This window comes from Phascolarctos cinereus, unplaced genomic scaffold (assembly GCF_003287225.1).
Source record: "Phascolarctos cinereus isolate Bilbo 61053 unplaced genomic scaffold, phaCin_HiC Scaffold_9;HRSCAF=440, whole genome shotgun sequence".
NCBI lineage: Eukaryota > Metazoa > Chordata > Mammalia > Diprotodontia > Phascolarctidae > Phascolarctos > Phascolarctos cinereus.
The window spans coordinates 157,088,667-157,114,504 of NW_027556402.1; the positions used below are offsets into that span (position 1 = coordinate 157,088,667).

At 33.9% G+C, this 25,838-nt stretch overlaps 1 protein-coding gene across 1 annotated transcript in view; it reads left to right on the forward strand.

Annotated features, from left to right (window-relative positions):
• Nucleotides 1-25,838, forward strand: part of PDS5A (PDS5 cohesin associated factor A) — a 167,383-nt gene that overhangs the window by 95,808 nt on the left and 45,737 nt on the right. The window contains 10 exon segments of the mRNA XM_020993352.1: nucleotides 379-494; nucleotides 3,684-3,778; nucleotides 4,740-4,885; nucleotides 8,068-8,219; nucleotides 9,470-9,583; nucleotides 10,354-10,435; nucleotides 12,309-12,357; nucleotides 12,649-12,788; nucleotides 17,867-17,982; nucleotides 20,329-20,434. Coding sequence (XP_020849011.1) covers nucleotides 379-494; nucleotides 3,684-3,778; nucleotides 4,740-4,885; nucleotides 8,068-8,219; nucleotides 9,470-9,583; nucleotides 10,354-10,435; nucleotides 12,309-12,357; nucleotides 12,649-12,788; nucleotides 17,867-17,982; nucleotides 20,329-20,434 — 1,116 coding nt within the window.

Below are 25,838 nucleotides of genomic sequence, written 5' to 3' on the forward strand. Positions count from 1 at the left end.
TTTCCAGTACTTCTAAGGGCAATAGAAGGGAGAAGACAAAGGACTGAATAATTCCCAACTAGGAAAAATTAGTCCTTCAAGAATCAGAAGTATAGCCAAGGGTTTGAGAATCCTAGAGCTAAGCCCTAATTTTATATATGTGAAAGGCAACGATAGGTAGTGAAGTGATTTGGCCAAAGGTAATCTACTGATTTGTAGTCTAGTGTTCTTTCCCGATGCCAGTAGTAAAAGAAAACAAAAATGATTAAATAATTTTGTGGTTTTCACTGTAATTAGCAGGAATATGAAGTTGCTGTTTAGTGAGTGGGTGGTTTTCACCTCGGGATTTCCTATCATTTGACGAATTGCATTATTCATTTGTTCTTTTTCTCTTTTTAGAGCAATGATGGAGAAGAGCGTTTAGCTGTGGTTCGATTGCTAGCTAAATTGTTTGGTTCTAAAGATTCTGATTTGGCAACACAGAATCGGCCTCTTTGGCAGTGTTTTCTTGGAAGGTAAGAGAAGACATCATGAATTCTGAATTTCACGTTTTGAAGGCTACCTAATTAACCCTCAAATAGTGTTACCTTTGTAGAGCATCGATAGTCAGCAGTGTTTGGGGATGTTCACAATCCCTCATTTAGGTTTTTAATCAATTCCTGTAACTGAATCTATAATGGTCATTGTTTAAAATAATTTATCTAAGAGACATTAGTATAGCAACTTCTTCATGTATCAGTGGCTGTGTCTGGGTTCACTGTTTTGGATCTAGTGGTACGACTGAATGTGCCCTGTGGAACAGTGTATCAGTTGCTGAACTTGGAGTCAGGCATACCTGCTTTCCCATCCTGCCCCTGACCCATAGTTTATCACGGGCCTGTAACAGTGAAGGCCTTGGCCTAGGTGGCCTCTCATTACCCTTCTAGCTCCAGATCTATGAGCCTGTCATTCTCTGATCCCATGACGAGACTTTTTCAGCATAATCAGACTTTCATGTACAATGATCATTGGTTTTCTAGTCATACTTAGTTTGCAATTTACAATTTTTCTAAAGGACTTTGAATGACAAGTCTCTATCATCTTAATAAGGTTCTTCCCCACTTTGTGTTTTCATAAAGCTAGAAAAAGTAAGTTATTAAATGATGTCATATCTTCTATTTAAATGCTTCCTTGGCTTCAAAACTTCATGGAAAAATAAAAACTTTTTTTTATTTGTATTTTAATCTTGAATAGTTATTGTTATACCGTACTGTGTGTCAGCTGTATCTTAGGTTAGACTGATAGGTTTCTCAAGAATAACTTCTCCATCACTATGGTTTAACCCCAGTTACTTATATGCAAATACCCAAGGAAAAATACCCCAGTCATCAACCATGTCTTTTGTAAATCCTGAATAAGGTGTCATATCACAGTCTTCCTTAACTGCCATGGTCTGTTTCCAGTTGAGTAAAAGCAAATATGTACCTCTGCCATTTCTGTTTCCATTATTTTAATTTCAGTGTATTTAGATCAGTTTTACCACATTTCATGTGACATTGCTCAATCACATAAATATGGATTTATTATGTTGGACTATAAGGGATTCCTACTTTATTGTTTTTATTAAATTAATATTTGTCAATTCATTAGGTCTCTTAATAAATTAAAATAGTGACAATTTCCTTGCTGCCAGAAATAATTATTATATATCATTATTTGGCCAGGTAAATCTCTAACACATTTTTTTTCTCAAATAAAAAGTACTTGCAGTTTTACTTTGTCATTTTTTATAATTCCTGATATAAAGAAACAGAAAATGTTTGGTAATGATTTAAAAATAGAAGGAGTAGAATTAAATTTAGTCAATCATTCCTTCCAAAAATGTTTATTAAGTACTTACTATGCTAAGCAGTGAGGATACAAAGGAAGGCAAAACCCATCCCTTGAACTCAAGGAGCTCACATTCTGATAAGAAAGACAACATGTAAACAATTATGTATGAACAAAAAAATGTATATAGGATAAAATTGCTCTCAGAAAGAAGGCATTAGTATTAGTAATAAGGGAGACCAGGATGGATAAATTTCTTGAACAATGTGAGATTTTTGCTGAGATTTTAGGGAATCTAGAAGGTAGAGACAAGAAGGGAGAGCATTCTAAACCAGGTGGACAGCCAGTGAAAATTCAGTGACTTGGGAGATGGAGTGTCTTGCGTAAGGAACAACAAAGGAGGATAGTATCACTTGAAGGTAGAATGCATAGAGAGAAATAAAATGTCACAAGATTGGAAAAGGAGGAACTGTCTAGGTTATCATAGGCTTTAAAACCCCAACAGAGGATTTTAATTTCATCCTAGAAGTATTAGGAAGCTATTTAATGCGTGAGTGGCATGGTCAAGATAGTCCTGTATTTTAGGAAAAGATCACTTTGATAGCACTTGAAGAATTAACTGACTGTGGGGAGAGACTTGAAGGCAGGAAGTTCAAACAGAAGTCTTTTGCAATATAGTTCAAGAGTGAGATCAATATATATTTTTGTATTTATTTCTTTTTTCATATGTATTAAGCACATCCAATGAACTCAGACATTTAAAAAAGTTAAAATACAAATTGGTCTTGCTATTTGGGATTAATATTCTAAAACAGGATGAACCATTTTGCCCAAAGTACATAAACCAATTAAAATCTGTTTCTGTGTCTCTATGTACCTATATTTATCTCTGTATCACTGTATGTGTGGGATTTATTTGCCTTAATTTATTCTCCTTTTTGTTTATTTAAATTTATTTTACGAGCTTTTATTATGTCTTTCCCACTGTTCCCCCAGTAGAACTTTTTTTTAAATCTTCACCCTAAATATGCATAGTTTAGTAATTCAAATCCCTTCATTAGCCATGTCCAGTTATGCATGTTTCATTATAGATTTTAAGTCTTATCACTTCTTTGGCAAGAGTTGGGTGGCATGATTCAACTTTAATCCCCTGTGTCTTAAACTTGGTTTATCATTGCATTTATCAATTTTTTAGTTTTTAAAGAGGCTTTCATGAAGCATGATATTGAGAAAAACATAAAATGTCATTTTAAACTTTATCTAGTGTTACTTCAAAAAATTCCAAAACTTTAGCAAAGGTAATCTAGTATTATTTATTATTTTTTTAAAGGGTTCTTAAGTCAGATCTTTTAAAAGACTGTTAACGAGTGAAGTAAGCAGAACCAGCTGATTAATTACTCAAAAATTAATACAATAATGAAAACGAAAAAAAAAAACACCAAAGGTAGCTTAACTCTGACTTACTTATTGAACAGTACTCAAAATACAGATGATTAAAATAAGCTTCTTTTCTTACAGTGGAGATGTAAGGGTCCACCAGTATCAAATGTCAGTATGTGATCACTGTGTTAGTTGCTGTTGTTGACTTTTTCTTGTTTCAAAGGGTAGAGTCATTCAAGAAGTATAAAATTGTTGTACTATATAAGCAAAATGCACTGATAAAACTTTTTTAAAAAAATAATTTATTGTTGTGTAACTGTTGACTTTTTCATAAGCAAATGCTTTTTATTCAAATACTTAAAACATTCATTCTAAAGTTTATATCGTAGTGAAACTTATGATCCACAAGCTTTCTAGTCATTAATTGATTTATGAAACATTTTGCATATTTTTATCTTTTGTGGAAAGAAAACCTATCTACTAAGAATTAATCTTTAACAATTTCCTCCTTGTAGATTTAATGACATTCATGTTCCAGTGAGGTTAGAAAGTGTGAAATTTGCCAGTCACTGTTTAATGAATCACCCAGACTTAGCAAAGGACCTTACAGGTAAGATAGGGAATTTAAAATAAGCAACATTGGGGTAAATGTTCTTGTAAATTTAAGGAGTATATAAGACTTTTCATTAATTTATGGATAGATCTTACCAATTTTCAGGTAGCTATTGAATGTTACACATCTCTGACTTTATACAAATGAAATTCTAATGGATATTTTTGTTTAAATGATTTGAATATAATTCTAATAATTTTATGTTTTGGGAGCTGTGTATTGAGTTGTGGTACACATTTTCCTTTTTCCTTTTCCATTCGCTTATCCAGGCCAGTGGATTTAGTTTGGTACTGTGGTGATTGGACACTGTGGCATTGGAACTCTTCAACACTTTTTATCCCTTGCCTTGTATGAATTTTGTTTATTCATAGCTAGAGGCTATTTGCCAAAAGCTTTTAATTTACCTCTAATCAAATTAGACACAAGACAATTTTTATCTAATTTAATTTCATGTGCGTTAGAGAGGGTTTTCTTTTTTTAAGTACCTCAGAAAAGAATTATACATTTTTAAATTGAGTAATAAAGGTATTGAAATATTTTAATGTTAACTATTTATAGTAAGGTTATAGGTTATTTGAAAAGACTATATCTTTAATCCATAGCTTCATTTCCAGGTAAGAGAAATTCTATGTTTATTAATGAAATTCTGTGTTGTGATATTTATTGTTGAAAAGAAAGGCCCTTTTGAAATTATTTTCATTATTTTGTTATTGATAATTTGGGTACTTTATAATCACAATATTGTTTAGTTTTATATTTAAGTACCTAGCATACTAAATTAAGTGTTTACCTCCAAAAAATGTATTTTCACTTGTATGTTTTCTGAAAACATCTCAATAATAGAAATAAAGCTTAATGCTCTGGCCTTTTAGTATTTATTTAATAATTTAAGCTTAATCTTTTTTTTTAAATACCTATCTACTTTCTTGATTAACATTTTTTCCTTCTCTTGTAACAGAATACTTGAAGGTTAGGTCTCATGATCCAGAAGAAGCTATTCGTCATGATGTCATTGTTACTATAATAACAGCTGGCAAAAGAGACCTTTCTTTAGTTAATGATCAGTTACTTGGCTTTGTGAGGGAAAGAACATTGGACAAACGGGTAGAGCTTTTACAATTTTTAATCTTTGTATTTTATCATTTGTATAGATCTTAAACAGAATATTGAATAGAAAAAGATTCATGTTTTTAAGAATTATTTAATACATTTTATATTTAATTAAGTTGAATTTTAAGATGTCTCTAAGAATATAATGAATACAAAATTTTCTCTGGAGCTACTCTTGATTATTTTTAGGTAATGGGTTGAGGCATTATGAAGATTTCATTTGGTTTCCTCTCTTTAATCAACCTTTATAAAAAACTAACAACCAGTAGCTAAATCAGTGAACTATGCTTTTGCTTTACCTATCTACCTTTTGGTGAAATTATAGAATAATAATTTACACTCTGGATTTCCTTTTTATGAAGAAAATGTTCAGAAGTATCCTATCCAATTGCTAAGTTCTTGATTCAGCGAAGGAAGGAACATTATACTTTCTAAAATCTCATGAAGCAGCTTATGTTTGTACATTACTAAGCTAAATTGAGAAATAATAGGCTAAGATACTTTTTCTAATGTCAAGCAAGTAATTGCTCTACACGTGGCACACTGAGTTGGAAGTACGGGTATATAATATAGGAAACTTTAGTGACAGCACATAGAAATAATGTAGGTAGCTAAGAAAATCAAGAAAATCACATGCAAGGCAAAATAGCTAGCATGTCCCTGGCATAGATATCAGAAGTTTTAAACTAAGGAATTGCAGTTAATGATTTTAGTGTGGTTTGATGAGCCCTCAAGGGCCAAAATGATATAATTACAATTTAAGAGTAAAAAAGCCAATTTTTTAATCTCAAGAATATAACTATTAGTAGCTTTGTGACCCTGAGCAAGTCACTTAACCTTGTTCACTTCTGCTCCTTATCTATAAATCAGCTGGAGAAGGAAATGGCTAATCACTCCAGTATCTTTGCCAAGAAAAACCCAGAGTGGGTCATGGAGAGTCAGACATGACTAAAACAACTGAACAACAGCAAAAAACTTGTTCAATTGCATGTACCATTATACTTCTTCCTTGGTTTTAAATAACATATGACACTCTACCTAGTGGTTAGATTGGACAGGTTTATTCAGTGGATTTTTCTAAAGAATAAAGACTACTTCTATGACTTAGGATAATGCAGTTATTTGTAGTTTCTCCCTAGTTGGAAAATATTTTAGCTCTGCTTCTTTTAATTTTAAAGATATTTTCTTAAGTATAGATTGGCAGTTAAGACAAGAATTCTGTTCTTGGCTCTGCTACTAACCAGCTTGGTGTCATAGCGTATTCTGTATTTATTATTGATCTCAGTTCCTTCATCTATAGAGAAGTAGCATGGGATAGTGCATAGAGAACTGGACTCAGGAAAGCCCTGGCTTCAGATTCTTCCTCTGACCCTTAGTAGTTTTATGACCTTAAGCAAGTTATTGAACCTCTTTTGAGCCTCAGTTTCTTAATTTGTAAAATGGAAATAAAGGTTCCTATCAAGATCAAATGAGATAATGTGTAAAATGACTTGTAAACTTTAAAACACTATAAATGTCATCTGTTTGTATTAATGTAAGCTGAACTACATGATCAGCAAGCATTTATTAAATACTTATTGCATGCCAGGCAGTAAAGTGCTGGAGATTGAAAAACAAATTGAAATTGTTCTTGCCCCTAAAGTGATTTTCTCCTATTTGAGGACACATATGTGTGTGCGTACATAGGCAATATGAACTAGGTAGTTGCGTTTTTATTTTATTTTTAATTAAAGCAAGTATGCTTTTGGTGGTGGGAAGGGAAAGGAAGAAAAAATCATAGAAACTGTACCTGAGAGTTCAGGCTCAAAAGACACTTCCAAGCCAAGCCTTGCTAGGTGCTTGGAAATCACCTCCCAACCACAGAGCAAGAAAGGAATTAGGGAGACGGGAAGGCTCATGTACCTTGCAGTCTTGGCTGGACAAGAATTTGGGATTTGGCAGTTATTCCTGGTCAGGGAAGACACAAATCTGACAGAAAAAACTGCAGGGCCTGGATATGACAAGATAAAATATTCTTAGCTGTGTTTGGAATTTGACCCAAGCCTTTTTTCAGCCAAAGACAAGGTTTATTAAAGATCTGCCATACTGGCCAGATCTTAAGGAATCGGAGCACCTGTGAGCAATGGCTAGACTATAAGAATCCAAGCTAAACTAGGAAATTTTTTGGGGGGGGTCACTGGCACCTAATAAGATCAGGAAAGACTTTATGTAGGAGATGAAGCATTAGTTACTTCCATCTCTTATTCTAGTACACTTGGTAGTAAATTTTGATTATTTTATGACCAAAATGTCTTCCATAAAAATTTTTTAAAGATATTTTCCAAAAGAATGTAGGAAAGGATTAATACACTTCAAATGATGGCCCTTTCTTTTATAGAGTAGGTTAAACATTTGATCAGAACCCCAGTTGATTTGTCGCGATTTCGTTTTACTTCAGCAAATTTTTTATTGAGTTCTTGCTGTATGTAATTGATACACAACTGAAAATGAGAAGCTGACCCCTTCCTCAAAGAGCTTACAGTTGTATAAGAGTATGACATACTTAACTCGGCAAAATGTAATAAATCTTTGTCAAAGGTGTCCCTTTAAAGTGACACAACAAATTTGAAATAGAATATTGTTTCCTCTTTTCCATAGAATTGATTGAAATACTCTGGAAAATTCTCTATAATATGATATCACCAAGGTAGATAATAAAATAATGTAATAATATTTATCCCAGTGTGGACATTTGTTTCATTGGTCACCATTAGCATGATCTGATCACATAGGTTTCTAAATTGTTGTTGGGTTTTTCCCCCCAAAATTATTAAAGAACAGTCGATTATAAAGTAATTAGTCATGTCATTGATTTAGATACTAGTCATCAGGTAGAAGGTTCACCTTGTAGAATATATATACATCGATGATTAGTTCAGTTTAGTATACTATAGCTAGCCTTTAGTGTAACACTGTTGCGTGACCCTAAAATAATTTATGAGTTTCCACTGGGGTTCTGTGCCTGTCTCAAAAAACCTATGGGGAAATATACTCTTCTTTTCGCTGCTGAAAACGGGAATAGTTCCTTTACGTAGTATCTGTTGTTAAGGCCACCTTCAACTTAATATTTGCCCCTCTTGTCAATATACTTTGTAATATTTAATTAAAACTTACCGAGGAAAATTTTTTTTTTCCAGTGGAGAGTTCGAAAAGAAGCTATGATGGGCCTTGCCCAACTTTATAAGAAGTACTGTCTTCATGCAGAAGCTGGAAGGGAAGCTGCTGAGAAAGTGAGCTGGATAAAGGATAAACTTTTGCACATATATTATCAAAACAGCATTGATGACAAGTGAGTCTACTGTTTTCCCATAATGGTATATAAAAGTATTTTCATCATTAAAATGCTAAGCCAGTGCAAGTTGATTTATCAAACAGTAGTAGTGGCTAAATTTTTCAAATTTAAAATTTGTCATGATAATAAAAAAAAAGCCATGTTCCTTCACTTAAATACTTTGAGTTTAGATAAAAGAATATTACTTTCCCCATAAACTAGTAAAGCCTTAGAAGAGGTAATCACTGCAGTCTTCATTTTCCAAATGTTATTCTGTCTTCCACTGTGGAAGACTGATTATTTCTCTCTCTCCTCCTCTCTCTTCCCCTCCCCCCTCCCCTTCCTTTCTGTCTCTCTGTCTCCCCCTCTCTCTCCCTTTCCGCCTCCCACTATCTTTTCTCTCCTTTTCCTGGCTTGCCCATGGAAGCTTTGACCTGTTTCTTTTCTAACTTGGGCCAATTTGCACTTCAAGGCTTAACCAGCCTGGTAGACTTCTTTTCCTGAGAGCAGACCATATGAGTGCCAGAGTTTAGTGCAGATACTTGATCAGCTTTAGCCCTACTGTAGCTCAAGTGATCCACCAGCCTCAGTCTCCCTAGTAGCAGGGAATACAAGGCATGCACCAACCACCCCTGGTGAAACTGTTGTTTTAATAATTAAATTAGCTAGTTAATTCAGAAATTTCTCTGATTTTTTTTTGTTATTCTGTTATAGAAATCTCATTTGGGATAGAATATTTGATCTACACTGAAATATTCGTGATTTCCACTCTCATTAACTTGAATATAGAATAACCTAAGGTGGCTAAAGTGGTATTGGTATAGCATTAAAGACAAGCTTATTGTATTATGGAGAATTACAGAGATAGAGTGCCTACCAGATCGAATATAAATTCATGCAGCAATACTAAGTGGAATATCCTCATTGAGACTGTACAGTCACTTAGGAAAAGAACTGAAATCGGATTGATTTGCCTTACTAATCTGAGAAGTAAAATGAGTACAAAAGCTCAAGGTATAGCTTCAAAGAATGTGGCATGACTGATCTCCTGAGAGAAGAAAAAGCACAAATAGCATCTGGTTCTTCAAGATGCTAGTACAACTGTAAATCAATTGATATGGTCATTTTGATGAAAGAATTAGTCATTTACGTGGATATAGAAGTCACCAGCAGACATGTTGGCTCTGTGTGAAAAAGTTCCTTAAAAATCCGGTGACTCTTTATGAAAGTTCGGAATTGTAATTTCATTTCATTTCTTCCTTTCACAGATTGTTGGTAGAGAAAATCTTTGCTCAGTACCTTGTCCCTCACAATCTTGAAACAGAAGAAAGAATGAAATGTTTATATTATTTGTATGCCAGCTTGGATCCAAATGCTGTAAAGTAAGTTCATAATAAAATAGAGTATCTTTGAAACATTTTATGAAATTATTTCATCTTTCTTTTGAATAAACATTTACTTTTTATAGCTCATTTGGTGAAATCAGTTAAATATTTGCTGTTTTTGCAAAGTTTGGCACATCAGTTTATAACCAGTAATAGCCCGTGATTATAAACAGAGTAAGCCTATACAGTGTAATTTGGGGGGAAGGCGACATGGTCCAAATAGACGTTACATGATTTTCAGTGGTTCAGGCCTAAAATTTTACTCTTGGAAATTTTTCTTTTTATTGTAAGACTTTAATCACCATTAAAATACATATGCTCACGGGAGACTTAAACATTGCCTTTATCTTTTACTCATGGATGAATTACATAAAATCAGATTTGCAGTGGAACCTAGTACATGATACAGTAGTACTAACACCAGAGTGTTTCAGTAAAGGGCAGAAAATAGCTCAGAACAAGGAGGCTAAGAACACTGAAAACAAACTCTCACTAATTTACGACTTTATTTAGATGTTGTCCTATTTATAATACTGATTTCTTAAGAGAATAATTTACCAAATTCTTATTTTGATTAAACTTCATTTGAAGGAATTCTTTAAGTAGAGTGAATATAAATCAAATTTGATGTTGCTTCAGGTTTTTGAAAGATTAAAAGAAGTAGATACATTTATGAGATAGACATACCTATCAGAGAAGGATGATAGAGTTTGATAACTTTGTTTTGGTGCAGCACACTTTTTCCCAATTTGAACCTGTGTTTACAGGGCACTCAATGAAATGTGGAAGTGCCAGAATCTACTCAGGAGTCACGTGCGGGAGTTACTGGATTTGCACAAACAGCCGGCTGTGAGTTCGTTTGGTGAAAGGGTTAGGAGGTGGGGAGGGGCATGGCAAGCACGCCTTTATTAGTGAAAAGTCATTCAGTTATTGTATATCCATATATTCATAGAAAGAAGAAGACGCCTCTCAGATCTTTGTTTTCCTGAAGTGAAGATCATGAGGCCATAAAATCAGAGCTGGAAGTGGTATTATAGAAAGATAACTGGTGGCAAAGCCAAGATTTGGACCCATGTCCTCTCACTCCAAACCTAGCATTGTTTCCACTGTACCATGCTGTCTCATATTTCAAGCATTATGGTTTCTATAATAGATATTTTTTAAATCAACACAAACACTTTTAGAGAAATACTGTGTTCTGTCTAATCAGGTATTTAAATTAGCAAGCTAAGGTGTAACGTTCCTGAATTTCCTCTTTTCAAATATTATAATATATTATACATGAAAATAATGTAGAAGATAACTGAACTTACCTTTGGAATCAGTCAGCAAGTATTAAGTGCCTGTTATATGCAAACTGCTAGGGAAATGTAGATACAAAGAATGAAGAAAATTCCTATCCTCAAGGAGATTACATTGTAATTAAAGAGACAAGTAAATAAGTACATAAAGAATAAATATAGAGACTACATACATATAAATACAAAGTATTTAAATGCATGACAAATACCTGCTGTCAATAGATCAGGAAGGGCCTCTTATATAAGGTGATGGGTGAATTCCATCTTATAGAAAAGAGGGATTCTATGGAGTGAAATTGGGAGGTGTTATTTTTTTTTGCCAGTACAAAGGTATACAAAGAAGAAGTGGAGCGTTATGTATGTAGACAAAGACAAGGCCAGTTAGTTTGAGTTGTAAAGTGTAGGAAGAGGAATAATATATAATATGTTTCATATATTTAACCTTTCTTGGGCCCTAGGTTAGTCTACTTTGTTGCACCATTTTAGAAGTGCTACAGTGCTCTATCTAAAGAGCAGATGGTGGTTTTTTCTATTAAGAAAATACTCTAAAAGCATCTGATTCCAGTTGTAACATTGTAAGCACTTTAAAAGCAATATATGTTTTTCATTACATTAACAAAATACATAGCGTTTTGGAGGGGGAGGATAGAAATTATAAGTAGAACGTTAATAAGACTGCTGGAGGAAAAGAGAAATTCTTTCTCCTTTCCAGTGTGTTGCATGTTTTCTGTAGCACGTAGTTGAGCAATAAGCTTTGCTAATTATTTTATGATTTAAATATTGTTTCTTTTTAAGTTGTCATTTATTTGAAAGTTAATTAACTGCTTGTTCTCAACTTCTTCATTTTCTGGTCTTCCAAGACTATCTCCAAAGTGTCCTGAGTTAACCATCATAATCCATTCTCATTATTTCTCCATTGTAATTGTGTTTTTGTTGCTGTTCAGTCATTAGCTGTGTCTGACTCTTCATGACTCCATGGACTACACTGTTCCTGGGGTTTTCTTGGCAAGGATACTGGATTAGTTTGCCATTTCCTTCTCCAGTGGATTAAGGCAGACAGAACTTAAGTGACTTTCCCAGGGTTACACATTTAGTAAGTGTCTGAGGTCACATTTGAACTCAGGTCTCCCTGACTCCAGGCCCGGTGCTTTGTCCACTGAGCTATCTAGCTGCCCCAAATTGTGTTTTAGGAACATTTAATTAGAACCTGTCACAAAAAGGTGACTGTTATATTCTTTTCCATTTCATCACTTTGAATTTTCTCTTAAAAAGTAGATGATTAGAGTCTATACACCAGTATTAATGTTTTGTCCCAGGGGTAGTCACTTTCATTTTCTCAGGAATTAACAAAATTGAGTGTTTTATTTTTCTCATGAAAATCTATTGGATATATATATAGCTGATTATTTGTTTTATTTCAGTCAGAAGCTAACAGTTCTGCCATGTTTGGAAAGCTGATGACCATAGCAAGTAAGTGTTTCCATTTACTTGGTTGATCACTATTAATATTAGTAATATAGTGATACTAATGGAAAATAAAACATTTAATACATTTTTAAGTGTAATTAGGCATATAACACTCACCTATTCCTTGGAGATGATTGTCGATCTAAGGAAAAGAAACAAAAGCATAATGCTTTTTTTCAATAATTTTATTACCAATACAATTCTAGGGATATGGGAATTTTTTTTAAATTGGTGCTTGTTTGCAAACCTGCATTAGTGACTAATTCAATATTTGAATTTTATTTGATTTTATAGAGAATTTGCCTGACCCTGGAAAAGCACAAGATTTTGTGAAAAAGTTCAATCAGGTCCTTGGCGATGATGAAAAACTTCGGTCTCAGTTAGAACTTCTGATCAGCCCTACATGTTCATGTAAACAGGCAGATGTCTGTGTGGTTAGTCAATATTGTTTTTACCTTTAACTTTACCTAGAACAATTCATAAAAGTTTGTTTCTTAGGAACGCTTGTATGTAATATTTTCTTACAGTGATCACGTAAATATATAACTCTAATTATCTGAGTTATTACATTTCATAAGCTGGGGCCTTTGTCATTACTGGTGCTCCAACAGATTCTAGGCTTCTGAGTCCTAGGAGTGGATGTGAACGCGGAATGGGCTGTTTTGTTACTCACATAAAAGATATGGATAGGGAATATTGCTGTGGTTTCATTGGTATAAGTAACTTTTATGGGAGGAAATTTCCTCTGACAATTCAGATCGGGTACCAGAGTGGCATTATATCTGTACTTCATAAACATTACTTGGTAGCTGTGGATAACGTGTATGGGAAGTGAGAGAATTGTGGCTGGCAAGTCACTGAAGTGGGTGTTATAATCCAGGCTGGGGTAGGGAGGATGTGGCCTTTTTACTGAATCCAGGTTTTATAGAACAAATCCTTTTATTAAGGAGATTTGTTCTGTGAAGTTTGGCTACAGTTGAGGACCTAGAGGGCCACTTGTGGCCTTGAGGCCACAGGTTCCCCTTCCCTGGTCTAGGCAACAAGGGATGGAGAGATAAGGGACAGAGAAATGAGAAATTCAAGAGAGACAGTGCATGTAAAGTGACAGGATATGTGGCATGAGGGATAGTGAAAAGTCAAGGATGACACCTAGGCTGAAAACATGGGTGACTTGGAAAATGGTGGTGCCCTCAACCAAAATAGGGAAGTTAGGAAGAGAGGGGAGTTTGGGGGGGGGAGAAAATGAGTTCATGTTTAATTTGAGTTGCCTTCAGGACATTTAGTTTGAAATGTCGGATAGACAGTTAAAGATATGAGATTGGAGCTCAGGAGAAAAACTGGAAGTAAATACATAGTTTTGGGAATTGTCTGTATTGAAAGGATAAGTAAATATATGAGAATGGATAAGGTCACTGAGTGAGTGGTTACATAGACAGGACAGCAGAGCTCCTGGACAGAACTTTAGGGAACACTCACAGTTCAGAGATGTGGTATAGATAATAAACTAGCAAATGCTGTAGAAGTCAAGGAGAATGAGGACTTTTAAAAAGTCATTAGCAATCATTGGTGACACTGGAAAGGGCAGTTGGGTTGAGGGATAAATTGTAATGTCTATTAGAAAGGATTGACAAGTGAGGAAGACTAGAATTTTCAGAGGATGATAGAGTCAGGGTTGTTGTGAGGAAAGCCCTTTGAAAACCCAAGTGCTGTATAAAAGTGTTATGATAGTGTCATAACTATTTCTGAGTACTGCCCTTGAATCCTTTTTTATTTGGTTATTGTAGATATAGAATTGTTCTTGGTTGAAGTTACTCTGGTTACAGGCGTGAAGCTGTTCAGTTTGATTTTTAAGTCTCTGACAAAAACCCAGTTTGGTGATTTGTCGAAAACATTTTAAAATTGATACACTTTCCAGATGTCTCCAGGGACCAGCTCCAGGGAAGATCACAACAACATATCCCAAAACTGTAACTAGTACTTACAGGGAGATTTGGAAAGAATAGGGAGGCAAAGAAAGAAGACTCAGATGTATGCTGAAGGTGAGATAAATAGAGGTATGATTGATGGAAAGAGGACACCAGAGGATAATTCTACTTAGAATGAGGCCAGTAATCTACAAATTTCCAAATCCTAAATTCAGATGCAAAGCAGAAGCCCACTTTGTGCCTAAACTCTTTTTTAATTAATGAAAATTTTCAGGGTGACTGACTAGTAGAACCACAGAGAGCATATCCATTTAGTAAGCTCTCAGAATGGAAGCAGTGATATAAGGACAGTGGCAAAACAATGTAGTCAATGGCAAAAGCATTGTACATTAGTATTATTCCTAATTCTGCCAGTAACTAGCTTCTCTGGAGTTATTTCAGTACCTCTCCCAAGATTCTTTGAGAAAATAAGATGTTGAACTATGGCCCTGGACTCTAGAGTTCTTAGTTTCTGTATCTCTGCAACTTGTTGTTGTTGTTGTTAAGCATTAAGGACCAAAGCATTTCAGTGGGAAAAGAAGAAGAAGAAGCAATTTACTGTTGGATAAATTTATCATTTTGGTGTCCTGAATACCTTATGTTCTCCCACTTATAGTCAAGATCACACGAATGCATGGTCAGAGATGCTTTACGTGCTATTTTCCCTTAATTCTACATTAATCAAGGGACAAGAGACATACACAAATATACATTATCACAGTAGACATTCTTCATATCATACCATCATAGATTTAGATCAGGAAGAGAACTTTGAGGCTGTTCTAGGCTGAACTGCACTCAAGGAAGTACCTTACTAATTTAGGTTAAATACTGTACACTTAACAGTTAACAGTTAACAGAAAAGAGATTTACTTAACTATAACAGTAGAAGGATAGGCATCAGGGACACCTTGAGCTGACTCAGCATAACAAAGCTTGCCTGACTTACTCATTGCTATCCACCTGCCAAGCCTCCAGAGCCCCTGGAACTTCTTTGGGATGCTTTGTACTTGGGTGATGAAAAAGCAGTGACAGCAGTTTGAGCCTTCAGTCCCCTGAGCCAACCAAGTCTCAAGTAATGTCTCAATACCTTTTAAAATAAAGCCAGCCTAACTTGCATGGACAGAGGGGTTGGGATGTTGCTCCTACTGTAGAAACCTTTGAGTCTGGCGCGATCATTTTCCAGATGAGAAAACTTAGGCCAGCCCAGGGAAGTTAAGTCAAGTTACCTAGGGCCAAATAGATTTTGAGTGTATGAAGCTGGATTTGAATCCAGTTCTTACTGACTCCAAGTCCACTGTCATATCCACAACTGCATGCTGCCTTGAGGATAACCCAAAAGGCAATCAAGAGGTACATGATGGGCATGAGCTGGGTGTTAATACGGTGCACTGAAGGAATCATGAAGGAGAAGTGGTTTAAATGATAGCATCAGAGAAATATATTACAAAAAATGAAAATATGCTGCTCATGTGTTCCACAAAAGCAAAGTGTAACTATTGGACAGCTTATGTGTGACAAAGGTATCTTTATGATGATATCAAAAGAATTCAAGGAACACACCTGATATTGGGTGACCCTCCTATATATGATCTTATTGGAAGGACACAGATAAGAATTCCAGAAATGGTTGAAATTTGAATTATAAGGAATACTCATGTTAGTGAGATCACAGATTGTTGGCATATGGGAATGGCTCAATTACACAATAATCAGCAGCAAAGTTCATAAGAACATATCTTGCCAGACACTCTTGTGTACCTTTCTTCTAGTTCCCTTCCTGAGAAATACTACATCTCGTGAAAATATTTTAAATGAGACTATGTAAGAAGGGACCAGTGTGTGCCAGGACATTGACAATAGCAAATACAGAGGGATGGAAATCTGGTGCTTATATTTAGGGTTTCCTTTTAAATTTCATGTTTGTGGAAAAGAAGTAATTGAAAGTTGCTGTATTCATAGCTCACTTTGCCATCACAACTCTGGTGTCTCCCTGTAGTCTTGTACTTGTATTATACTTTCTGGTGCTTAATATTTTGTCCACTTCCCAGGCCTATTGCTTGGCAATTATTAATACTCTTCACCATTAGATAATAATATTTCCAATTTCCATAACCTTCTTTCCAACACTCCTATTTTGTAAGTAGAATATTGTAAATCTAGATGGAATTGTAACTGATGTTCGGTTATGTTTCCTTGATGCCACATATCTGGTTCGCATCAGTGGGATTTGAACTCTGATGTCTCATTTAAAGTACAGCTGTCTTTCTGCTACTGTAGCCAAGGAAAAGAAAGAAAGACACAAAATAACTGACTAGTATAAGGAGATCTAGGAGAAGACAAAATATTCCCTTGGTCCCTTCACATATCCCAACCTGTAGAAACTATGCAAATGTATACTTATTCTCCTTTAGTTTAAATTTTTTTGTATCCTAATGGGAAAAAAGGGTAGTACATCTTAATAAGCAAATTCCCCATGGAAAGACTTGAGCTAAAGCTAAAGGAGTATATTCAATTCCATTCTCCAACTTCATTTTATACAGGTTCCAAAAAACCTCTTTTGTACATAGTACCTTTGAAGTTGAGAATCAATTCCAGGAAAGTATCTGTTTTATCAGAATGGAGATGATGAAATATATGAGGGGGCAGATTTTATATGTTCAGTTTGTGGTATTTTGTATAAAGAAGTAAAATATGTTGCTTTTGACGTTTGATGTTAGTGGTTGTCAAGTTCTCATATTATAGAGAATGAAATAGATTTATGTTCCTTGAGGAAAAAGACTAGATATGCATACATATATCCATTTACTTTACAACAGCTAATGTATAAATTCTATTTGTAACTATCACATGAGAATAGTAATAATAATATGAGACTAGGAGTTAGGAGTTATAGTTTCTAGTAAACCTTAAATTTGTGAAATGTTATTAGGGATACAATTAAATCAGAGCCTTCTATGCTTTTAAACTGCTTGATTTCCAAAGAATACTAGATGTTTTTGTTCCAAATTGCATAATCCCTTTTGCCTAGTTTCAGTGTAAAAATGGTTCTTATCTTTAATATAACTTTTTGAAATATGTTTTATGTACAAACCCATATATTCTTTAAAACAATACAAGAATTATATTGATTCCATAGTAACAAACAAAACACGTTTTTAAAATACTGGTATCTTCAGCCTCCAGCCATGCATGTCCTGATCTGACTTTAAAACCTTAGTTGTTTATTTTAAATTGCTAAAAGTTTTAGAAAAAAAGACCATTATATAAATAACTTTTTCTGCATTTATTCAACTGTACTGTCTGTTCTTCTAAGGAAATTATTGGACTTTTAATTGTGATTATAGTAGGTAAACTTTTTTTAAGACCCCCTGCCAAGGTTACCTCCAACCATGATGGACATGCATGTCAGAGTAGAAATTTAGTAAAGGACTTACTCTATATGGTTATAATTGCTGAATTTGAATTATAGATATAAATGCTTTTGGTGTATAGGGTAAGTTCTTATTTGACTTTATGTTTATGTCATGACTGTTTCCTTTTAACAGAGAGAAATAGCCCGGAAACTAGCAAACCCCAAACAGCCAACTAATCCTTTCCTTGAGATGGTCAAATTTCTTTTGGAAAGAATTGCACCTGTGCACATTGACTCAGAAGCCATCAGGTAAACTAGGAGATGCATCACTAGCCTATAAATATTCTGTTCTGTAGAGTTGGTGACCAGCTGTGGACACACTGTAACCCTTTCCAAAAACTGAACAGAAAGGATCAGTTTCTCTTCTAAATTACAAATGCAGACATATCTTTAATACAGAGTAGTTCTCTTTTATATAGGCCTATCCAGAACTTGTGGACTGCTTGAGGAAGATATCTCTCTAGATGTAGTTCTGATTTTAGTCAAGGTTCATTTTTGACAGGGAAATTCTGATTTAACAAATTAGGCCATAGCTAAGTTAACATTTCTCCAAATGATTATGAGCCATATTATTTCATTTTCCTTTTAATTTTAATTTTAAATTTTATTTTATTTTAATTTTAAATTTTATTTTATTTTATTTATTTTTATTTTAAGCCAGAGGCTCCCTGGTTAGGAGACAAAATCGGTCAAAAAAATCAAAGCCTTTTTTTTCTTTTAATATGATTTCAGTTTTCATTATAACTTTGAAGTTTAGAAGAGACTTTATAGACCATCTTGTATTCTCATGTTGAAATAATCATCGGAGCATGACTTAAATATATGTTCTCTAATCTTTAATTTAGCTATCAGCATTCTTTATGGGTAAGAACGGATTATACACTAGACATCAGCTCCTACCGCTCATATCGCTCTAGTATTTTAGGGTTTACAGAACGCTTCTGTAAGGTTTTGAAGTTGGTGTACAGTTGTTGTCGTCATGCTTCTTTTGCACATGAGGCTATGGAGACTCAAAAGACAATATGACTCACCTGTGGTCTCAGAGCCATGGCTCAAACCCAGGTCTTCAGATTCAGTAGCCAGGCATCCTCATATTTCAAGAGATCCCAGCATAAATAATGAGAACCTCTCTTTAAGCTTCCCATCCTCATTCCTGCTTACTTAGCCCACTGCTTTGGAATATCTGCTAACCCATAGCTCCAAATTTCCTCTTTGTGATTACTGATCTTCAGTGACAATAAAGATGAATTGGGTTACCTTTCCAAACTACTATCCAGTGAATTGATCCAAAGGACACTAACAAAACAGGTGATTCATCCACTTGAAGCAAAAAGTTCTAGAATGCTACCCATGGTAATGGGACCTCATGTGAGAATAAATAAAGTTTAAGGCTGTCTCTAAGGCCATATTGTAAGCTGAGATATAAATCATACCACCTTCTTTTTAATCTACTGATAGCAACTAATTCTAACATTCTTTAAAAAGAGATTCAGTCTAAAAATTCAACAAATGTGATAAAAAAAGTTTGCGTAGTTTAAATGGATAGCAAAACAAATTAAGCAAATAGAAAATGATATTTCATTAAATAAGAACTATCAAGAAACAACTGATAAGATTGAAAAATTCTTCATTTTAAAAAGTGTCTGCCTTGATTATCCCATCAGCAAGAGAAAATCCCCCATGAATACTCCCAATACCAATATGTATCAGTAACTTGTATAAGACTTCAATTTTGGAGGCTTGCCTAGAACAATGACATGTTTATTTCACTTTCTCATGGTAATGCAACCTTTATGCATCAGAGAAGCACTTGAATCAAAGTCTTCCTGACTAAAAGCTTGGCCCTTTCTACGCTGTCTCTCTCATTTAGTATGTGTGACACATTTAGTATATATTGTAGCCTCTCTGTCATCAAAGAATTCACTAAGTTTCATGCATAATGTGTATAGGTAAAATGTTTAAAGCCTCTTGCTGAATTTTAATCAAAAGTAGTTCATTAATCCTTGAATAGTAGATCAATTTTGTAAGAAACTGTTCAGTTAAAAATTATCTGAAAATTTTTTCCAAGGTAAATTGGAATGTAATTCCTTGTGGTATGCATTCTGGAAAGTGAGAAGACCGGTCTGTCAGGAAGAAAGGTTTGTTATTAGGGATTAATAGGAAGTTATACATTTAACTAAGAAAAATTTGTTCACTGTGTCTCATTTTTATAAAGGTTAACTTGCCTTTCATCAGTTAGTGATAAGAAGTGTAGACTTGAGAGCATTTTACTATCGAACTGAAGAAAACAAGTTTACAAAGCTAAGGAAATGAAAGGAAATTAATCACCATAATTTAAATCCCTAAATTATTATAAAATATAATTTCCTCTAATTTTTAATTTAGTTAGAAGTTTAGTTTTAAGAGTCTGTTGAGTATTTGTGCAGAATATTTTACAAAATTTACAGCTGATTTAAATGAAACAGATTTATTTTTTGCCTTTAAAATTTGCTCATATAAATTTTTTTTTAATCTACCTAAAATTTGGATTGTTAAATGCTTTAGCTTTAATATTTTGGGGTACTTGCAACTAATCTAGACTTTCTTCTTTGATAGTGCACTAGTGAAGCTGATGAACAAGTCAATAGAGGGAACTGCTGATGATGAAGAGGAGGGTGTGAGTCCAGATACAGCCATTCGTGCAGGACTTGAACTACTTAAGGTATTTTTATTATGAATTTTGCACCCATCCACTGGTAACAGTCATAGTAGAATCAAATTCATTATTTCATATTGAAGAGGTGCTTTAAACAAGTAATATTGGCAGGCATCTATATACTGTTTATTCCAAATAATAAAAGTTCTGCTTGTTGCCATGGGTGATTTAAAGTAAATTTAAAGCCTGATCTCTGCTTGCCAAGAAGTTAATTGGAAATACAAGAATAGTTAATAATATAGTTAATAGTTAAGAATAAACCCATAGGAAATATGAATCCAAGTAATAATATTTCATTAGTCAGTAAATACTAAACAAAGTCAAAGAATTGACAGATCATAGTAAGCTAAAATGATCAGCAAGCCTTAATGGAGAACTTATGACTAATCCAGTCTTAAAGAACCAATAAAAGTTTGATCACCAGAGAAAAATTAACTGTAACTACAGAAATGTTAGGTGTGGGAAAGAACATTGCTTGTTCTGGAAAGTGAGGAAACCAGGCTGTCAGGAGGAAAGGTTTGTTATTAGGGATTAATAGGAAGGAAATGGGAAAGAAAGGCATTGTATAACTTCTGTAACATCTTTTGTACAGTGCTCAGGCATTTGAACTTAGAGCCTGAAGGCACCAGACAGAATGCTTTTGAACAATTCTTAGTCCAGGAATGATGGGTTTTATTAAGAGTGATTTGTCAGTGATGTGTAGGTTGACATAGAGTGCAGAGAAAATGGAGGCAGAAGGCGTAGTTAGGCAACTGGGGCAAGAAGCCCTGTATAAAATGCTGTAGACCTTCATTAAGGTAGTCACTGCAGTAAAGGGATTGTGAGAGACATGAGAAATATTTCAGAGGAAGAAATAGGCAGAATTTGTAGACACACAAGAAATAGGATTGAAAAGGGAGCATATGCAAATATAGTAAGATTATAAACCTAAGTACTTTGGAGTACCTAATGACTTAAGATGTAGTAAGAGCTTTTCTCTCAATAACTCTTTGAGGCAGCTGCTAAGTTATCATTTCCGTTTTATAAATGAGGAAACTGACTTGCTTATGATATTATAACTCATAATGGTTTAAGGCAATATTCAGACACTGGTCTCCTGACTCCATATTCAGTACTCTTTACTATACCAAAAAACCACAGTGAAATAATGGAGGAAAAACCATAGGAGCTAATTAGGGAGTGGAGAAGGTAATGAGTTTGGTTTTGGACAAATTGAGTTTTAAGTTACTGGATATCCAAGAGCAGTACAGCATAGTGGTCATCTCATCTGTGCCACATACTGATTTTGTTATCCTGGGTGAGTGACTTTTTTCTGTTTTTCATGTTGTTACTTTCAAAGACTAAGTTGCAGAGATGGAAGAGTTTCTTTAACTGGGAGTTCTTTATACCAATGAAATCATAGGTCCAGCTGCAGAAATGTCTATTTACTATTTGCAGATATTAGACTTGTACAAGTGATAGATGATTGCTGGAACTGCAGGTTTATAAATATATGAAACACAACTTTTCAACATTAATACTATATATTCCACATCTTCTTAAGTAACCAGTGACTCTTCAGTCCAATATTCTTTTTTTATTTGAACAATAGATTTTATTGATATCTTATTGATATCTTTGTTTTTATGTAACCTATATTTCATAATAGACCCATCTACCCTCTCTCCAGAGAATCATATAATACCAAAGAAGAAAAGCCATTTAGCAAAACTAATTATTATATTTAAAAAGTTTGACATAAATTTTATGCAATATTCCACTTCCATAGCACCCTCCCATCTTCAAAGAAACTGGTTGAAGTGCCTTCACATATTTCTTTTTTTGTGTGACACCATGAATCTGTTCTTGTACAGCTTGGTTTTTAAAATATATATTAAATTTGAAATGGTAGTTCCAACACTGCCCTGCTTGTCTCCTTCCCAGCAACTTTTCTGCTGTTGTCTTCTGTATATTTTAAAATAATTTCATTGACATTTTTATTTCATTGATATTTCTCTTCTTTCTTTTCTCTTTTATATTACTGTCACTCCCCTCTTCCCATTCCCTCCTTAATTCTCCTCACAACACCATAAAAAAATCCCTCTCATAACAAATAAGTATGGTTAGGCAAAAAAAAATAATACATACATACATTGGTCATGTGTATAAATGTATGTCTTATTCTGCATCTCTGCCAGGTGATAGGAAGTATACCCCATCTTTCATGACAGGTCATTGCATTGATCAGCATTCTTATTTCTTTCAAAGCTGTTTTCCTTTATATTATGTAATCATAAAAATTGTTCTTTTTCTACTCATTTCATTCTGCATCAGTACATGTGAGCCTTGCAAGGTTTTTCTGATTCCATCCCTTTTCTAATTTCTTAAGACACAGTAATATTCCTTTGCATTCATATATTAAAATTTGTTCAGCCACTCTCCAGTTGGTGGACTTCTTCTTATGGGGTATTTGTGTGGGATTGTATGATGATTAAGATGTTGTTTATCTATAGAGATAACAATCCTTCAAATGGTTAAAGATGTTCATCATGTATGCCATAATCCATTTTTCATTTCCAAAGGAAGTATCCCTAGTTTTTTCAGCATATGTTGCATGGTATGGTATCCAGCCCTCTCACTATCTTGATTGTCTTCCTGGACCTAATAAGGCTTGTCATTGTCCTTCCCAAACTATAGCATCTACATTCTAGATGAGGGCAAAGAACAGCAAGACCTCTCTTGTTCTAGCTGTATCACTACATTTAATAGTCAAGCACTGAGTTAGCTTTTTTTTTCCCATAGCAACCTGTTGACCTATGGTGAACTTGCAGTAAACTAATCTCTCCTCCTTTTGATATTTTTCATACAAACTGTTGTATTGCTATGCCTTCTTTATCCTGTATTTTTTAAATAACTTCTTAAACAGACCTTTAAAACTCATTTTATTTGGTCTTACATTCTAACCTATTCTAAGATTTTGGGGGGGTAGGGGACTACTTCATTAGTAAACATATTTAGAGGTAGTAATCATGTTAGGTATACCCTCCCAGATTTGTGACGTCTACAAGAGTGATAACTAGGCTATCTTTGCCTTCACTTAAGTCATTGTCAGGTAATGTAAAGCAGCATAGGGGCCAGCATCAGTTCCTGGGGCCTTCCACTAAAACAGCTTCCAAATTGAAATCAGATCATTAGTGACTGACTACTCTTTGATTGGAGTCATTTAAACCAGTTTGGTTTGGGGTGATTTTAGGAGATGTGACAAGAAGTTGGCAAGTTGTGTAAGATTTGGTGCTGTATCATGGGTAAAAAGAATACTCAGAATACTGGCGAAAAATATAAATACAAGGTATAAAAGTAAATGATTTCATAAGATCACCAATTTTTTTTTATGGTAAAGCAGTTTTTACCAGTGTTTTTCACATTTATTAAGGTCATAGTGATATCTATTACATGTATTGAATGTATAGAGAAGACTTTTTTTTTCAGGTTTTCTGATTAATTTTAATTTAGTTTTCTCTTTGATGCCTTTTAATCCTAAAGTAATCTAGAATTTCAGCCTTTTTAACCCACTTCAATGTTATAATTTGGTATGTTGTTGAAAGATAATTTTGGAATATTTGATTAGTCAGAATCTCAAAAATTATGTTTTAGTATTATAAGAACAAATGTTTTATGAATAAATTTTAACCTCATAGATTATTTCTAATTTCTTGTCCCATTTTTCTATATCAATCAATATTTATTAAGTTCCTACTTTGTGCCAAATACTGTATTTGACCCTAAGCATCATAAACTTATTCATATAACCCTAAATCATTGCTTAGTGAAATTTATTCACTGATTCAGTAAAACTATCCAGTTGATTTTGCAATAAGTCCTCTCAAGTCAACTTTTTAGAAAATTTTTAAACTTTTCATACATTTTTAAAAGTTGGCTTTTTTTTAGTTTTGTTTTATTTTGACTTGCAGTTTTTAATTTTTGTTAAACACCTACCAATGTGCAAGGCATCTTGAAAACCATAGAAATGAAATAAGATATTCCTTGCCCTCTATATAGTTGTAGCCTTGCAGAAGAGATCATTTGTACCAAGACTGCTTTTTTAAAAATTTTATCTTTTCTACATTTGTAGGAACAAGAACTAGATGTATAATTTAGTCAATAAAACTCATAAATTGTGATGTACATGCACGTGAAGCCTATGAACTAACTTACGTTATGCACCATTGTGTATCAAGGAGATAGCTGAATATCTTTGAAAATATTAAATATACTTTGTGCAGCAGCAGAAAATACTTAATTTTTGTTTCTGTGGACAAGAGAAAATTATTTTTGAGGCTGCAAAAATATAACAGTATCAGTTTGCTGTAAGAAATTCTAGAGAAGAATAGAAAAAACAAGTGTTCAGACTTCACCATGTTTCACCATCATTCAGTTCTCTCCCAGTACCATACAGTTCTAAAAAGGTTATCATGAAAATCAGGGCTCAGGTTTATAGGCCTTTAAGTCAGCTACTTGAAGTTTTTACATCAATTACTGTAAAAGTTCCCACACTTACTTTTCTTTTCCAGATAGCTTGATAATTAGGCTTGTTCAGAAGGGATCACCTGTTCCCCTATCTTCTCTTCATTGCACATTGACTCTCAACAGGAATGACAAGTAATTAACTCATCCCAGGGCTATTTGTGGTGAGATGGCGATTGGGAAACTGAAAAGCTTTTTACTCTTTATTAAGTGTCTGCTGATTCACAGTATACTAGATTAGCTGCTCAGAAAGATGTGAAAGATATGGTCAGTCCCCTTTAGGAGTTTATAATTTGTTTGGGAAGATAATTGTATAATGCCTAGAGCATTATACAGAATGTTTTCAGGCAGAGTTAGATTATCTCTTATGGTCTAAGATGACCAATATCTTCAGTGACAGGATGTATACATATGCAACAGTAAAGTTGTGTAAAATAAATTTAGTTACAAGCTGGTTTTAGTATAGGAAAGCTTATTAAAATAATATTAGAAAGGGAGGCTATTCATAATAGTATTAATATTCATAATTCTTATCTGTAGTTATTGTGAGATCAATCATTTTAGCAGTGCCATTGTGACTTATTAAAGCATAATCATGAATATAAATATAATTAAACTAACTTTGAAATTATTTTAAATTATTTTTAGCATTTAAAATGCCAGAACTTTTCTGTCAATCCCTAAGTTTCCATCAGGATTCTTTGTCTGTTTAGTGTAGTATAGTTGAAATTCATGTGTATTCTACTTTATTCTTGTTCTGCTTTTTTCACTTTATATTCATTACTTCATAAAGGAATTTCCAGCTTCCTTTATATTCTTCGCACTCAGTAATCTTCATTATATAATAACATTACAACAAGGTACCACAATTTTTGTTAACTATTCTGCCTTTGTTAGGACATTTAGA